Consider the following 16,876-nt stretch of genomic DNA (forward strand, 5'->3'; position numbering starts at 1 on the left):
TATTTTTTTTTTAAGATTTTATTGGGTAATTGAGGGAGAGAAACAGCATTGGGGAATCAGGGAAGGGGAACAGACAAGTTTCTGTCCTTTTGTTCCTCAGTCTAGTTGTGAAGGACGACGCTTCACTGGCCTATGTTGGTATTATCCTTGCGCTCTACCCGGGTGAGGCGGTTGCTCCCCGGCCATTGTATGGCTGCTCAAGGTGGCTCACAGCAGCTCACACTGGCTGCCAGCCACTCACAGTAGCTCACAGCAGCCCACTGCAGCAGGGGCTGCAGCCTACACCATCGCCGGCAACTCACAGCAGCCCAGCTCCAGCTCCAGATGGTTGTTCACCATCTTAGCTATAGAGGGCAATGTCACTGGCCCTCATGTGGGATCCGAACCAGGGCCCATGCTGCTCAGAGCTGGCGTCCCAAGCCAACTCTTAACCAATGCGCTACTCAGCCGGCCCACCCAGATCTCTTAATCTTCCCGTGCTTCAGTTCATCATCTGGATGTACATTAGATAATATGAACCTGGGTTATTGTGAGAATTAAGTGAAATAGTGCCCACGCATGTACACAGTATTTGTTAATACTAAATTGCATGTGGATTGTGTGTCAGGCACTATTTTAAGCAGTATGCATTTACTCATTTAACCATCACAATTGTTATTTGAGCCCAGAAAATGAGATTACTAATATCTCCTAACCCTGACCCTACAGTGAAGTCCTGATAAAAAAATTCAGAATGCATTCCTTAAAATCCCTTATTTTCCTTCAAAGCATTTTCTCCATTTTTATTTAATTTCCTCAAGCGTCCTTCTTTCTGTCACAGATCAAATAGATTTTAAGCCTGTTGTGTGTCAGGTGCTGCAGGAGACACTAAGGGATGGTGAAGTGAACAAGACAAGCACAGTGTCTACCCTCAGGCAGGAAGCACCAAACCCATGTGTCCAAGACACTTGGTTAAAGAGAGGGAAGGCAGGACAGTCAGTGACAGGCCTGAAGTGACCATCCCAGACTGGGGGCTCCTCATAAGAGGGGCCAGGTTGGGCCATACCGGATACTGCCTGGGGGGAAGGGTCAGAATCCCAACTTCTCCAACACTCCTCATGCTTCCCTTTTCTGAGTCCCCATCACTATTGCAGAAGCACCACCTCCCCAATCTTTTGCCAGGAATCCTTCCCTCCCTGCTTTCTGCAGTCCACTCCCAAGTTTCCAGGTCTTAGGCCTGTTTGCTTAGAGTGTGGGACACACCCAGCCCTCCTTCCTCCTTCCTGCAGACTGGAGGCAGGGAGCTGGTGTCCCACATTGTCAGTCACATGGTTCTGGCTTCAGAAGAAGCTTCTAGACTCAGGGGTCCTACCCCTTTCCCTTGATTCTTATCTTCCCCACCATCTGTCTTTTTTCCCTCCCTAACGGAACCCCCTGCCCTCTCCTCTTTGGCGGTTTAATTGCAAAAGCCAGTCAGTTTGTGGGAGACCACAAGGCAGCGACCCCTTTCATTTTCTGGATGGGGGTGGAGGGTAAAGGAGAGGCCACCAACTAGGGAACAACCCTATCCCTCCCTAGGAGTCAAATCCTATAGTGACATCTTTGAGTCTTCGGGATTTCCTTCTGTCTGTCCCAGGCCATCCTTAAAAAACTTTGAAAGCATTTCTGCTGGGCAGCAGCTGCCCTGGGTCGCTCCTCCTGGCCTCCCAGGAATTCCTATGACTTCAGAGGCTAAGTGACTTGCCCCAGGTCACACAGCAGCAGTCCGCCAGGCTACCAGGCACTAGGGGCCGCACAGAAGAGAGAGCTAGCACTCTCCCCAATGGCCTGCATAGCTGTGGCGCCGGGGTGAAGTGAAGCTCCAGGGCCCCAGTCCTTGTGCCCTCTGCCTCAGCCTGGGGGGCGAAGGGGGTAGGGGTAGGAGAGAGAAACAGCGCGGCGTAGTGGGAGTTCCCCAAATGCAGGGTGGAGGTGGAAAGGAAAACCTTGCCCACCGCTCCCCGCAGAGAATGAGAGAAAGCGAGGTTGGGGTAGGGTCCTAAGTCCAGCGCAGCGACACCTGCGCTCGCGCGGGTTCTTTAAACGCCCAAATCCGGAGAAATGCACGCGCGAGAGGGCGGGGTTGGGCTGAAGAGTGGTCACATGACCTAGTCTGAGGGGTTGGTGGCCCCCACCTCACTGGTGGGCGTCCCCCACAACGCGTGGTCGACCCTCATTGGCGAGCGGTGCGGCCAATAGAAATCGGCCATCTGGGAACCCAGTGTTCCGAGGCACAGCCGAACATGCTGAGACGACGAGAGCCCAATGGGAAGGCAGAGACGTGGCCATTGACCAATGAAAAGGCGTGGAGGGCGGGCCAAGAGGCAGGGCCAGGTTGTTTGAGGGACGGTCGGGTATAAAAGCACGCGGCCAGAGCTAGCGTCCGTCCCTGCTGCAGAGCTGCTGTCTGAGGAACGAGTTAAAGGGACCGCGCTCCGCCGCCCCCTTCGGCCCGCCATGCTGCTACCCGTGCCGCTGCTGCTGTGCCTTTTCGGCCTGGCTGCCGCCGAACCCGTCATCAACTTTAAGGAGCAGTTTCTGGACGGAGGTAACGCCTCAAGGCCGCCCCGACGACGCGACCGGCCCCCCAGCCCAGATCTCCGTTGTGGCCTGTAATTGTTGCTCTGAGGGCCAACACGGTGGTCACCGGGGACTAGAACCGCAGGCGATCCTTCTTTCCGCGTCCCTGGGGAACATGGAGGGCGCAGTGGCCTCCCGCGACGGGAGTTAGGGTTCGCCTGAGAATCTTTTAAGCCACCGGAGGTGTCAAACTAGTGGTTGGTTGGGATGGGGGCACTCAAGAGGGAGGGAGATCTCCTTGCCTGCAGCAGTTTGTGGCTCCTGGCAGATGTTTGGTGGTGGTGTTGGGCGGAATCAGCACAGCCGCGCTGACTTGCCTCTCTGATCCCGTAGACGGGTGGACCAACCGCTGGATTGAATCCAAACACAAGTCGGATTTTGGCAAATTCGTCCTCAGTGCTGGCAAGTTCTACGGAGACCTGGACAAAGATAAAGGTAAGAGCCTGGGTATGGTGATCAGGTCCAGGAGGACTTCCTGAAGGAAGCACTAGTCATTGCATAGACTGGGCATCTCCAGGAGCAGGGCAGGCGGAGGAAGTGGGGGAGAGTCGTCTGTATTTTTTATTCTTAGGGTTCCCTGGGGGTTGGGGCCAGCTGTGACCTCACTACCATCCCCTGCTAGGGCTGCAGACGAGCCAGGATGCCCGCTTTTACGCCCTGTCGGCCAGATTTGAGCCCTTCAGCAACAAGGACCAGACGTTGGTGGTGCAGTTCACCGTGAAACACGAGCAGAACATCGACTGCGGGGGCGGCTACGTGAAGCTATTTCCAGATAGTTTGGACCAGACAGACATGCATGGAGACTCTGAATACAACATTATGTTTGGTGAGGGGCCCCGCCCTGGTGTTGACCTCTGATTAGTTAGAGGAAGACTGAGATCCCATGGGTTCCTTGTATCCCATGAAAGGTGGTCTCGAGAGCATAGGAAACCCAAAGGCAGGCTTTTTTTTTTTTTTTTTTTTGAAGGGGAAGCTGAGGGGATAGTCATAGTAGCAATTTATTGCATTGTTATTATTGGTTTAAGTCTGTTGATTTGTGTGATCTTATGTAGGTATTTTCGTTTCACAAGTAAAGATACTGTGTTATAGACCGTGAAGTGTTTTTTCAAGGCTCCACTCCTGGTCCCTTAGAGACAGTCAGAGTCTGAGTCCTGCTTCTTGAGTATTTACAGACCTAAGTTTAAGAGTTAAGTTTTCCTTTTGTAAAGAGCAGTGGGGAGCCTGGCAATGGTGGGCAGCCTTTGGCCCTTAACTGGACCTGCTTCTCACCTAGGCCCTGACATCTGTGGCCCCGGCACCAAGAAGGTTCATGTCATCTTCAACTACAAGGGCAAGAATGTGCTAATCAATAAGGACATCCGTTGCAAGGTGTGCCTGGGGTGGTGACAAATGGCTGCCTGGGGAGGCTCAGAGGCCATCCTGGTGGGTGGGGCCACTCACTTCCCGCCCTCTTCAGGATGATGAATTCACACACCTGTACACACTGATCGTTCGGCCTGATAATACCTACGAAGTCAAGATTGACAACAGCCAGGTGGAGTCGGGCTCCTTGGAAGACGATTGGGACTTCTTGCCACCTAAGAAGATAAAGGATCCTGATGCTTCCAAGCCCGAAGACTGGGATGAGCGGGCCAAGATTGATGACCCCACAGACTCCAAACCTGAGGTTGATGCTTGGGCAGGGGCTCCTCACCATAGAGGGGGTGGCGGACAGCTGGGCTGACTCTGACCTCCTTGTGTACCCTCAGGACTGGGACAAGCCTGAGCACATCCCTGACCCTGATGCTAAGAAGCCCGAGGACTGGGATGAAGAGATGGATGGAGAGTGGGAACCACCAGTGATTCAGAACCCAGAATACAAGGTGGGCCTGGGGCTCCCAAGCAGGATGGGGGCATACAGTGGGGAGCATGTTGATCTCTGCTTACCTCCAGTTCCCTTCTCCTTCTGCAGGGTGAGTGGAAGCCCCGGCAGATTGATAACCCAGATTACAAGGGCACTTGGATCCACCCAGAGATTGACAACCCTGAGTATTCTCCTGATAGCACTATCTATGCCTATGAAAACTTCGCTGTGCTGGGCCTAGACCTCTGGCAGGTGAGACATAGGGGGAACAGGAGGATCCCTAGGGGACCTCAAGTGCTCAAGGTCATCCAGAAGGCAAGGGACAGGGGAAGGATTCAACCCTAGGTAGGTCTGACTGCTAAATGGTCCTTTTTTTGAAGATTTTCTTGGTCTGTTTTTTTTTTTAAAGAAATTTTACTGGGGAATAGTGTGTTTTTCCAGGACCCATCAGCTCCAAGTCAAGTAGTTGTCTTCAATCTATTTGTGGAGGGTGCAGCTTCTTGGCCCACGTGGGAATTGACTGGCAACCTTGGTGTTATGAGCACTGCGCTCTAACCACCTGAGCTAACTGACCGCCCCATCTTGGTCTGTATTCATGGAGTTCTCACAGCACCTCGTTTGAGGTTCTATGTACTATTCTAGGCACTCCCCCAAGAACCTTTATGCGAACCAACTCATTAACTGCCCCCAACAACCTAGAAGGTAGTTAGATAGTCCCATTAGAAAATTAGCTTCATGGGGACCAAATTTTTGTCTGTTTCATTCACTAGTATACCTTCTGTGCCAAGAACAGTACCTGGCAGTAGTAGGTACTGGAAAAATATTTGAACAAGGGGTTGAGACCCCATTATACAGGAAAAGAAACTGAGGTGCAGAGAAGTCGCCAGCCTGAGGTCATGTAGGTGGGAAATAGCAGAGCTGGGGTTTGAACTCAGCCTGATTTTTAACTGTGAAGTTAGGCTGTGGCATTGTGTAGTGGGTATGGAACTGAAGGCCAGGGCCATGGTGTCGCCTCTGACCACCCCTCCATCCATCCTTCCCTTCCCAGGTCAAGTCTGGCACCATCTTTGACAACTTCCTCATCACCAACGACGAGGCGTATGCCGAGGAGTTCGGCAATGAGACGTGGGGTGTCACAAAGGTGGGACCTGGGTCAAGCCCTGGATTCGGGGGGTGGGCAGGGCTGGCAGGTGGGGGCCGGGCCCTGATGAGTGTGTGGTCTTCGCGCAGGCAGCAGAAAAGCAAATGAAGGACAAGCAGGACGAGGAGCAGAGGCTGAAGGAGGAGGAGGAGGACAAGAAGCGCAAGGAGGAGGAGGAGGCAGACAAGGATGATGAGGAAGACAAGGAAGATGAGGAAGAAGACGATGACAAGGAGGAAGACGAGGAGGAGGAAGATGCTGCCGCAGGCCAGGCCAAGGATGAGCTGTAGGGGCCACACCACCACTTCCAGGGCTGAACTGAGGCCTGAGCGCTCCTGCAGCAGAGCCGGCCACGCCAAATAATGTCTCTGTGAGACTGGAGAACTTTCCTTTTTTTTTCCAGGCGGGTTCGGATATGGGGTGGATTTTGGTTTTGTTTCTTCCCCTTCTTTTTTTTTCTTTTTTTTTATTTGTTTTTTTGAACTGGTGTTTTTGTCTCTGATTCTTCTTCAGCCCTCACCTCTGGCCCTCATCTTCCTTGACACTTCGACTTCCTCTGTCCCTTGTTTCCCCATATCCCTTAGTTCCTCTCCAACCCTGGGGCATGGGGAAGTGTGGAGAAGCCCCAGGCTCAAGATTCCATCTGTCCGCCTTCCTGGATCCCAGAGTGATGCAGGAGAGGAGGGTGGTGCCCCAGCCCCCCAGCACTGAGGAAGAATGGGGCTCCTTGGGCCTGAGCTCCACCCCCTCTCCCCTGCCCTCCACACACCCCTGCTCCCTCCCTTTCTCCCTGCCTCCAGGACTGGGCCACTTCTGGGTAGGGCAGTGGGTTCCAACTCAGCTCACACTGAGAATGTAAGAACTACAAACAAAATTTCTATTAAATTAAGTTTTGTGTCTTCTTCCTGTGTCTCCTTCTGGGGGAGAACGGACATTAGGGAACCAAAGGTGGCCTTTTTTTAGAGAGTGACTCTTGAGTAAGGCTTATTTTTCAGCCACTAAAGTGTTGGCTGAGTGTTCCATAAGGTTACAGAGGCCTTTGTTACCCCCACAAAGCAGTGGGAGTTGAACTAAGTGCCGTTACAAAGACTCCACGGATTAACTCGTTGAGTCCTTGCACCAAACTGGTGAGTTTGGTTCTAGTACAAGTTCAGTATGATGAAAAGACAGGTCTAGAATTTAGCAAGAGGTGGAGCAGTGATTTAAACCTACACCATCTGAACTATTTTACACTGAAGCATATGTACCTCTACACCTGTTACAGAGCAATACTACATATAGTGATTGAATAATTTTTAAACCTTTTCTTAATGCCAGCCAGTGGTAAAAGCTATTAATTCCTGTATACTCTTAAGGAAATAGGCTCAGAGGAGGTGTATATATAGCTTACCCATGGACTCAGGTGGCCAAGTTGGAATTTGAACCTCTTTTTTTTTTTTTTTTATTTGGAGAATTGGAACAGTGCTGGGGAATCGGGAAGGGGAACAGACAAGTTGCTGTCCTTTTGCTCTTCGGTCTAGTTGTGGAGGACATTGCTTCACTGGCCCATGTTGGTATCATCATTGCGCTCTTCCCGGTTGAGGCAGATAGGTCGCCGGCCTCTGGACAGCTGCTCACGGCGGCTCTTGGCAGCTCACATTAGCTGCTTGTCGCTCATGCTGGCTGCCGGCCACACAGTAGCTTATGGCAGCCCACTGCAGCAGCGGCTGCAGCCTACGTTACCAGCAACTCAGGCAGCCCAGCTCCAGGTCCAGCTGTTGTTCACCATCTTAGCTGTAGAGGGCAGAGTCACTAGCCTTCATGTGGGATCCGAACTGGGGCCTTGCTGCTCAGAGCTGGCGTCCCAAGCCAGCTGTTAACCAACGTGCCACTTGGCTGGCCCCGGAATTTGAACCTCTTGAAGGGAGAGGTGGCCTCAAGGGAGGGTGCAGAGGCTTGGATGATGGCAGTGGAAGGTCTGGGCTCCTGAGGCTGTCCTAGACCCGCTCTTTTGGGGTCCACAAAGCTGCAACTGAAGTCCAGTAGGTGGTCTGCAGCTGATGACCTTGTTGCAGGAGAGGTAAGGCCACAACTGGGCCTGGCGTACCCTGGTGGAAGCTTCTAAGCTTGGCACACACTGAGTGAAGGAAGAAGCAGCAGGGCCTGGTTATAGTTGGGTGTGCCTAAGATGTGACTGCCTGCTTGGTGCCAGGCTTGGGTGAGTTCTTGGATGGGAATGGTGAGAAGAGCAGGTTTAGAGGCAGGTAATGGTCAGTTTAGGAGAAGGGGGAGTTTATCTGCACCCAATAGCTGGGTGATAAGCCCAGCCTCACTTCCATTCAGTCCCCCAAACACCCTCCAGCTTTGGCCAACCAACCCCTCAAGTTTTTGTTCTTTGGATGGGCCCCTTCAAGCTTTCATCCTGTGTCCTGTGGCCCAGCTCCACCTCTCTGGAAAGCCTCCAGGATTGGTGTATCCAGGGCAAGGTTGTGGAGAGAATTCTGTATTCAATGTAGGGAGGCCTTGAAAGTTAACATCTTAGATACTTTTGCGGTTGGACTGGGTATAGTGGGTGAACAAAGTGGTTGCTGAGGGAGCAGCACAGAGGTGGGAGACCTAAGAACTTGAACTGTAGGGATCATTCCAACAAATCCAGTTCTTCAGGAATGAACGAATGAGGCCGCAAAAGAGCCCATGTTCCAACTTCCACAGCCAAATGCTTTTTTATTTTTTAAGAATTATTTTTTTATTGTTGGTGATCTTTCAAGTATCTTTTCCAGTCCTGAGCAATTTCCACTCTTGGTCTTGACGAAGTTCCTGTCAGGGTGGTGGACTAGAATAAAACTCATTTGGAATGTGCAAGAAAGATGAACAAAGACTTTATATAGAAAAATACAAGTATCTATAACAAGTACACAGAAATTTTTGTTTAACGTCATGAAATTAAACTCATAAAACCGTGAAAGTTAGGACGTCGGAGCCATTTTATGGCCGTATGACGTCACCGCACATGAGTATGGCGTCACTGGCAAGAAATCACGTGACGAGTGTGCGCGCACAAAGAGATGCACCCTTTCCTTGCCCGGAGCTGAGTTTATTCTGCACATGCCTGGCCTGAGGGCGGTCTCGTGCGCATGCCTACGAAAGTTAGGTTGGGGCGGGGGGGGGGGGGGGGGAGGGAAGGTGCGCAGGTCACGCTTTCTAATAGTCGTCGCGCGCAGCGCTTGCCCCGGAAGTGGTCGGCGCGCGGCGCGGCTAGGCGCTAAGATGGCCGCGGCGTGAGTTGCATGTTGTGTGAAGATCCTGGGGCCGCCGCGTCGCTCGGGCCCCGCCATGGCTGTCACCATCACGCTCAAAACGCTGCAGCAGCAGACCTTTAAGATCCGCATGGAGCCTGACGAGACGGTGCGAGTCAGGCTGGAGCTCGGGGGCGGAGTGACTGGTGCCGGGGGTGGGATGGGGGCGGGGAGGCCGGGATCCCGGCGGGAGGGTCAGGGAGAATAGCGCTCTCTGGGCCCGGGTTACTCCTCCCAACCTGCCTGACATTCCGGGACCACCTCCCCCCAAGCCCGCCACGATGGTCTCCGGCCTAGCCTCGGGCGGCTCGGGTGGGACTCATGTGCCGGTCTCCCGACAAGGCCCCATCCCCGGGACGCCTGCCAGGCCCCGGCTCCAATGTCAGCGCCATCACGGGGCGCGGGAGCCACAGGCTCAGATTCTCGGTTGGGTTGCGCTCTCCGGAACAGGGATCTCTTGAGTTCCCAGCTTTGCAGACGTCTCCTCGGCACGTTGGTGGCCGAATCTGGGAGTAGTGACATAGAGATGCCGACTGATGACTGCAACAATGATGATAATGATAATAAACGGTCTGAGTTTCAGTGGTTCGTGTTTGTTGGCCGTTTGTTCTTTGCTAGTCGCTGGGCATTTTACTGTTGTTATCTTACTAAAACAAAACAGGCTTGTCATTTGGGGACTCTGACTCCCCCCCTCCCACACACACACACACACACACACACACTTTACAGATGTAGAAACCTGGGATTAAGGAACTTTGCCACAGTCAAATACAGTGAGTATTCGCAGAGTTAGGACTCAAATTCGGTTCGTCCTCATATTAGAGCCGATGGTCTAAACATTATTTTGCCTTTTTAACTGAAAAGAAACTTAGGACCTAACCAGCGGATTGAGTTTCAAACTATGTATTTGACACTTTTTGCAAAATACTCCATGAGGGAGACATTGATATCCACTTTTTGTAGAAAAGGAAACACTCAGGTTTTTTGACCTGCTTAACTGTTTGACTTTGGGGAATTTGCTGAACCTTTCTGTGCCTCCGTTTTCTTAAATGTAAAATGAGGCTAATGGTATCTATCGCATAGAATTATGAAGCTTTAAAAGTGTGATGCATAGAGGGCTGGCCAAGTGGCTCAGTTTGTTAAGAGCTCGCTCAAGAGTGCGAGCTCTGAGCAACAGGGTCGCTGGTTCAATTCCTGGCCTGAGCTGAGCTGCCAACGGGTGGCAGGATGGCTCAGCTAAAAAAGAAAAGTGTGATGTGTATACATTTATAATATTCCTGTCAACTCAGATGCTTTCCATAAAAACTGACCACTGTCTGCAGTGTGGAATGAAGAACTCTCTCCTGTCTTCCCTTTATTTTATTTTTCATCATACTTTACACTATCTGAAATATATACTTATTTTTTTGCTTCCCCACTTGAGCGTCATCTCCATGAGAGCAGAGACTTGGTTTTGTCCCCTGCTGTGTCTAGTTTCTGAAACAGTGCCTGGCACATGAAAAGTGTTCGGTAAATAACTCTGTTGAATGTTGGGATGATCAAATGAACTCAAATCTAACATGCTTGACTGAAACTTGGCCTGCCTCTCCATCATTAGGGCTTGTTGCCTCTTCCCCCACCACCAAACTAGAAGGGAAGAGAGAATCTTGGGGTTTGCAATGACTGTACCCCTCCCTCCAGGTGAAGGTGCTAAAGGAGAAGATAGAAGCTGAGAAGGGACGTGATGCTTTCCCCGTGGCTGGACAGAAACTCATCTATGCTGGCAAGATCCTAAGCGATGATGTTCCCATCAGGGACTATCGCATAGATGAGAAGAACTTTGTGGTTGTCATGGTGACGAAGGTGGGTGAAGTGTGTTGGTTGGGAGGGTATGTTGATTAGCTGGGGAGTTCACAAGAGCTTGTGTGCCCTGGAGAGATTAGTTGTGAACAGGGTGGGGCCAGGAAGTGGCGGGATGTTGGGGCATGATAGGGATACTGATGCCTGTTCCCTTTTCCTGGGTGTCACAGGCCAAAACCAGCCCAGGCACCTCATTACCCCCAGAGGCATCACCTACTGCTGCCCCAGAGTCCTCCACATCCTTCCCACCAGCCCCTGCTTCAGGCATGTCCCATCCCCCACCTACCGCCAGAGAGGACACGAGCCCATCGGAGGAATCCGTCCTCACGACGTCCCCAGAGTCTGTGTCAGGGTAAGGCAGGGAGCAGCAACCCCGTCTTGGGCCCTATTCCAGCGCTTTGCAGTACCCACATACGCGGTTCCATGCACCCGGGGGGAGGGCAAGCCGCCAGAAGTCAGGGTCCGATTTCTCTCTCTTGAATTTGCAGCTCTGTTCCTTCTTCAGGTAGCAGCGGGCGAGAGGAAGACGCAGCCTCTACGTTAGGTGGGTGGGTGGTGCCTGCGGCAGAAGTGACTGGGTGCCCCAGCCATCAGCTGGGCCTTGTGTGGGTTTGGGAGGGCCTGGGGGCTGCCCTTCCCTCTTGTGGGTGACCTAGGCCTTGCTGCTCCCTCCACAGTGACTGGCTCCGAGTATGAGACGATGCTGACAGAGATCATGTCCATGGGCTATGAGCGGGAACGGGTCGTGGCTGCCCTGAGAGCCAGCTACAACAACCCTCACCGAGCCGTGGAGTATCTACTCACGGTGAGGTGGGGCTGCTGCCTCCTAGGGAGGCTTCCAGGGAATTTATGGGCTTCAGCCCCCTGATAGGTGGTCAGGAGGTAAAACCTGCCCCCAAAAGCCTTTGGGTCAAGGTTCCAGCCAGGAAAGCCTTCCTGCAGGAGGCTGGATGTGAGCAGAGGGGTGGGCCTATGGAGGGCGGGGCCAAGGCCTCACCTGTCTCCTGCCAGGGATGAATGTGCAGGAGGGAGGCAGCAGGTGGTCTGTGCATTAGAACTAAATAGGACCCCTGACAGGGAATTCCTGGGAGCCCTGAGCCAGAACACGGCTCTGTCCAGGAGAGCCAGGTGTCCGAGCAGCCAGCTACAGAAGCAGGTGAGTGAGCCGGTATGTGTGCATGTGGGGTGTCTGTTGTCAAGGCATCTGACTTCTCTCCCCCCAAACCCTGTGTTTCTGGGAGCCCAGCCTGGAGTCTAACTACATGCCTTCCTCCTGCCAGTGGGCGAGAACCCCCTGGAGTTCCTGCGGGACCAGCCCCAGTTCCAGAACATGCGGCAGGTGATTCAGCAGAACCCGGCACTGCTGCCTGCCCTGCTTCAGCAGCTGGGCCAGGAGAACCCGCAGCTTCTGCAGGTGTGGCCCTGGGGGCAGAGGGAGCCAGTGCAGGTACCACCTCCCCTCCCCTGTGGGAACCACAGCCCCAAACAGCAAGGCTGGCCCGGTGCCACATGTAGGAGTTCCTCTATACTTGGAAAGTGGGACAGCCCGGTGCTGCCCCCTGTGACCTGATGACCTATACCGTTTCATGTAATCCTCCCAACCACCCTGTGTGGGTTGGGTGCTGTTGTCATCACCCCCATGGAAGAAAACACCAGAAGCTTGGAGCAGCCTGGCATCTGGTGGAGAGTGTGCCTCCAGCTTCTGGGTCCTGTGTTCTGCCCTCTGGATCTTGTGGCTCTGACTGTGGCTTGGCTCCACATACAGCTTCATAGATGTCCACAGCGTTGCATGGCAGTGCCTAGGACCGCCACTGTGCCCCAGTTGGGTCTGGGACCATCGTGCTCAGCAAGGCCCCATCCTGCCCTTGATGGTTCCTAGGCAGAGGGGCAGTGGCCGCTGGGTGTGGGGGGTCCTCTGTAAAGGCCTGCCTCTTGGGGTTCAGGACCCGTCGTCTGCTGCTTTTCTCTGCACTTCTCAGTCCCTTGTGCTGGCTGCTGCTCATCTCCAGATGTTGGCGGGCCCAGGCTATGTACCTCTGTTCTTTATCTGCACTCAGTCCCCCCCATGTCTTGGGGCTTTCAGTCTGTGGTGACCCCCAAATGTATGTAACTAGCTTAGACCTCTGGATGCCATGCTGTTCCATGGCTGACTTGATGCCTCCATGAAAGTACTTTTCAGGCATCTAAGATTTTAGAACAGAGCCTCCCAGCCCATTCCGGCACACAAGGACCAGCCTGGGGTTGCTCGAGCCCCAGGCCCTGGAGGCCTGCTGTCGTCCATCACCTGTCATGTCTGCTCTACTTCCAAAACATCTCAAGTCAGTCCAGCCCTGCACTCCATCTCCATGGCTGATACCTAATCTCCCACCTGGTTGCCTAGTAGCCACTGCCCAGGCCTCTGCTTCTGCACAGCCCCTGTTGTCCATTCTCCACCAGGAGTCAGAGTCCTGAAAAGCCTTTTTGTCATTGATGTGAAAATTGTCAGACTACATAAAAGTAGAGTGAGTTGTACTAGAACCCCAGCTGTATTAAAATCCAGATGAGTTAATGTTTTTAAAAGGTACACAGAGGGAGCGGCCGGTTAGTTCAGGTGGTTGTGGAGTGCAGGCTCAACACCAAGGTTACTGGTTCGATTCCCACATGGGCCAAGGAGCTGCGCCCTCCACAACTAGATTGAAGACAACTACTTAACTTGGAGCTGATGGGTCCTGGAAAAACACACTGTTCCCCAATAAGATTTCAAAAAAAAAAAAAGAGAGAATTCCCCATCACTATTGTGGTGCCCCTTTTGCACTAAAAGGCACTAGAAGAGAGCAGATCTGGTCCCTGCCTTCCTCTCTGGTCTCATTTTCTGTTTCTTCCCCTCTTGGTTTTGCCACAAGGATCTTGTTTCTGGAATTTGCCAAAAGCATCCCTACCCCTGGGCCTTGCACTTGCTATTTTCTCTAATTGGAGGACACTAACTTCTTTCCACCTGGCCTAAAGTGTCTTTCCTAGCCCTATGTATATTTCTATATTCCAGGACCAGTATTTACATTGTAAATGTCCATTTATTTGTTTATGGCCTGTCTCCCCACCCTGGAACATCAGCTACGGGGCCTGTGTCCACCACTGTTGCTATTTAGCCATAATGGGCACCCTCTAAATACAGAGGGTGCCAAAAAAATGTATACACATTTTAAAAAAGGAAAAAACTATTGTAATACTCAATATGTACCGATAACAAAAGATGAATGCAAGTTACATTTGACTTCTGCAATTACAAGACGTGCTCAAAGTGGTTACCATCATCGTCCAGGCACTCTTTTTTTTTTTTTTTTAGCTGAGCCATCCTGCTACCTGTTGGCAGCTCAGCGGCTGCTCAGCTTGGGCCAGGCATTGAACCGCTGTTGCTCAGAGCTCAAACTCTTGAGCGAGCTCTTAACCAACTGAGCCACTCGGCCGGCCCTCCGTCCAGGCACTTTTGATTACGGCGAATTACTGCTTGAGCAACGTTGACCAAAGTGTCCACTTGTAGACATTTTTTTGGCACCTGCAGAATTTGCTGAGTGGATGAAAAAGCAAGGACTGTGATGGCATCTGGGGAGGGAGCATAAAGGCTGTGGGTCACAGTCCCTTGCTCTCTGTTTCCCACAGCAAATCAGCCGGCACCAGGAGCAGTTCATCCAGATGCTGAACGAGCCATCTGGGGAGCTGGCGGATATCTCGGATGTGGAGGGTGAGGTGGGCGCCATAGGCGAAGAGGCCCCACAGATGAACTACATCCAAGTGACACCACAGGAGAAAGAAGCTATAGAGAGGGTAAGAGGACTGGCTGAAGGGCGATGGGTGGGCAGGCCCCCACCCTCTGCTCATACTTGCTCATCTTCCCACAGTTGAAGGCCCTGGGCTTCCCAGAGAGCCTAGTGATCCAGGCCTACTTTGCCTGTGAAAAAAACGAAAACTTGGCTGCCAACTTCCTCCTGAGTCAGAACTTTGATGACGAGTGATGCCAGGAGGCCAGGCTGCTCACCGCTCCCACCCTACTCCCAACTCCACTAAAGTTTTATAAAAGAAAAAAAAATATATATATATTCATGTTTATTTAAGAAGTGGGAAAAAATCAAAAACCTTAAAAAAAAACTTAAAAAACCCCCCAACTTTCCATTCCCCTAAAATGGACCCCATCCCCTTCTTGGCCTGAGAAGACCTAGGCCAGACAGCTGTCTCCCACCCCCCCCCCTCAGCCCAGTCCAGCCTGCTCCAAGGAGCTGGCAGGAATGGAGGCAACAGATGGGCCCCTCTTGGCTTCTGTCCCAGCTCCCTGCAGCCAGATGGAGAGGTGGCTGCTTGCTTCCCCATCCCCTGAAGAGCCTGAGACCTCCCCGCTACCTACCCTCTTTCAGGGTGAGGGGAAGCTGGAGCCCCAAACTTTGATCCATTGGAGTGACCCAAATCTTCCTATCTGGGGTGAGCACTCAGAGGTCCAAGGTCCCCACCAGTCTGGCCTTGTCCTCCAGCCTGTATCCCTTTCACTGAGGAGGCAGCCAGGTTTGTCCTGCCTGAAGAAAGGATATCATCAGAGCTGCTCTGGAGGTCAAGGCCACCCCCCACCCTAGAACAGAACCGTGTCTCTGATAAAGGTTTTGAAGTGAATAAAGTTTTAAAAGCCTGTCCTGTGGTCTGCGCCTGCTGGAGCTTCCCACTCCAGCTCGTCTGGCTCTGGGGGCTAGTTGGGCACAGGCGATTTGGGAATGCCAAGAGGCAGAGGTGTCTGTCAGCCTCTGCAGATTGGGGCTCCCAGTGTATCCTGCCCCCTCAGAAACTGTCTCATTACAGGCAGTGGGTCCCAGTCCCAGCTTGGCCTTTGAAAGGGCTTTTTCCCTGCCCCCACCATCACCAGTCTGTTTTGGCTACACTTCCCCCCTGGTAATTGGCTAATTACTGGAGATTAATGTTGGTAAACAGAAGCCTTCTTCTCATCTGCCATCTGCTCCTCCATTATTTCCCCATTGTACCCCCCTCCTCCCGGTTCTCTGCCCCTAAGCCCCAGTTAGTCAGCATGACTAGAGTCCCCAAGTGAGCAGGGAAGGGTGGGGGATTCCCTGGCCCCAGGTGTTGGGGAAGGAACCAGGGAGGGACACACAGAGAAGACTCAATTGAGAGCAGAGCTCTCCAGGGTGGGAGATGGTGGACCAGGTTTTATTGAGAAAGAACCAAGTTCATGTGCTGGGCGGCACTGAGGCTGCTGGGTCCTGGGCTGCAGCAGCGGCCATTGCGGCAGCTCGCGCCTCCTTCTTCTGTCTTTGTTTCTCCTCCTTGAGGCGCTTGCGCTGCTGCTTCTCCAGGTCCTGCAGCAGCTCCTGGAATCGGGTACTCCTCGGGTCCACGTGGTAGCCCAGGCGCTCCTGGGCCTCAGCCTGCAGCCGGGCCCGCCGCTCCTTGTCTGCCTTCTCCTTCTCCCTGCGCTCCTGCTGCTGCCGCCGCCAGTTCTCAATCATTTGTGGCATCTTGGCCATGCATTCTGCGATGAGCTGCTCCCTGTAGGGGAAGGAGGGTGAGCCGTGAGGGCAGTGGTACCCAGTCAGAGCAGCACCTATCTACCCACATCCCACCCTCAAGCCTTTGCCCACATCTTGCTCCAAACTCCAAGGAAATGAAAAACTGGGAAAACTTATCTTGGCCATTAACTGTCGGGAAAAGTCCTTGGCAAGTGAAGAAACAGGCAAGAGAGATGAACTAGTTTATGTATGACCTTGAGCATGAGAGCGAAGCCCTAATAGCCCCCGGGAGCAGACCCCAAGTCAACCCAACATGTCACTGAACGGTTTACTGAGCCATCCGAGTGCTGTACAACATGCTGGGCCGTTCCACAGCTCACTCCATCCTATAGACATCACCGAGCACCTGTATACCAACCAGGCCCAGTTCTAGGTACAGGAGTAAAGGCGAGAAATGGACCATTTCCCTCCAATCCTGTGAGTGAGTTTGTAGGTGGTAGTTACAGCCCTATATTAAGGATTAAAAAGGTGAAGCTGGAAGAACTAAAGCCACACGAAGAGGTTATCCAGCTGGGATGGGGCAGAGACGGGAGACGGGTTCACATCTCAGCTCTACTGTACACTGGGTGACTCCGGACTGGTGGCTTCACATTTCTAGGCCTCAGTTTCCTCATCTCTAAAATGAGGGTGATCCCCTCTT

The 16,876-nt window shown here is 52.7% G+C and overlaps 4 protein-coding genes across 5 annotated transcripts in view; 2 read left to right on the forward strand and 2 right to left on the reverse strand.

Annotated features, from left to right (window-relative positions):
• The window catches only part of FARSA (phenylalanyl-tRNA synthetase subunit alpha), a 16,859-nt gene extending 15,760 nt beyond the window's left edge, over window positions 1–1,099 (reverse strand). Inside the window, exon 1 of the mRNA XM_019664129.1 lies at window positions 1,046–1,099. Within this exon, the coding sequence (XP_019519674.1) occupies window positions 1,046–1,099 (54 nt within the window). The remainder of the gene's footprint in view (window positions 1–1,045) is intronic.
• A 1,290-nt stretch (window positions 1,100–2,389) lies between these two features.
• Window positions 2,390–6,484, forward strand: CALR (calreticulin). Its single transcript, XM_019664105.1, has 9 exons — window positions 2,390–2,566; window positions 2,932–3,033; window positions 3,221–3,424; window positions 3,872–3,966; window positions 4,055–4,264; window positions 4,347–4,460; window positions 4,550–4,693; window positions 5,490–5,582; window positions 5,672–6,484. The coding sequence occupies exons 1-9, from the start codon at window positions 2,476–2,478 to the stop codon at window positions 5,870–5,872; spliced, it is 1,254 nt and encodes a 417-aa protein (XP_019519650.1). The 5' UTR covers window positions 2,390–2,475; the 3' UTR covers window positions 5,873–6,484.
• Window positions 6,485–8,782: 2,298 nt separating this feature from the next.
• RAD23A (RAD23 nucleotide excision repair protein A) lies at window positions 8,783–15,349 on the forward strand. Of its 2 annotated transcripts, none has more exons than XM_019664243.1 (9): window positions 8,783–8,966; window positions 10,538–10,699; window positions 10,867–11,048; window positions 11,185–11,240; window positions 11,374–11,501; window positions 11,774–11,852; window positions 11,977–12,143; window positions 14,333–14,497; window positions 14,572–15,349. In XM_019664243.1, exons 1-9 carry the CDS (start codon window positions 8,895–8,897, stop codon window positions 14,683–14,685), a joined length of 1,125 nt encoding a protein of 374 aa, XP_019519788.1. In that variant the 5' UTR covers window positions 8,783–8,894; the 3' UTR covers window positions 14,686–15,349. The 2 variants fall into 2 exon arrangements, with proteins under 2 accessions (XP_019519788.1, XP_019519789.1); XM_019664244.1 differs by having other exon boundaries at window positions 11,977–12,110.
• Window positions 15,350–15,856: 507 nt separating this feature from the next.
• GADD45GIP1 (GADD45G interacting protein 1) overlaps window positions 15,857–16,876 on the reverse strand; it is a 2,240-nt gene continuing 1,220 nt past the window's right edge. Inside the window, exon 2 of the mRNA XM_019664245.1 lies at window positions 15,857–16,216. Coding sequence (XP_019519790.1) covers window positions 15,898–16,216 — 319 coding nt within the window. The 3' untranslated portion in view covers window positions 15,857–15,897. The remainder of the gene's footprint in view (window positions 16,217–16,876) is intronic.

This window comes from Hipposideros armiger, unplaced genomic scaffold, assembly GCF_001890085.2.
Source record: "Hipposideros armiger isolate ML-2016 unplaced genomic scaffold, ASM189008v1 scaffold_417, whole genome shotgun sequence".
In the NCBI taxonomy this organism is placed as follows: Eukaryota; Metazoa; Chordata; class Mammalia; order Chiroptera; family Hipposideridae; genus Hipposideros; species Hipposideros armiger.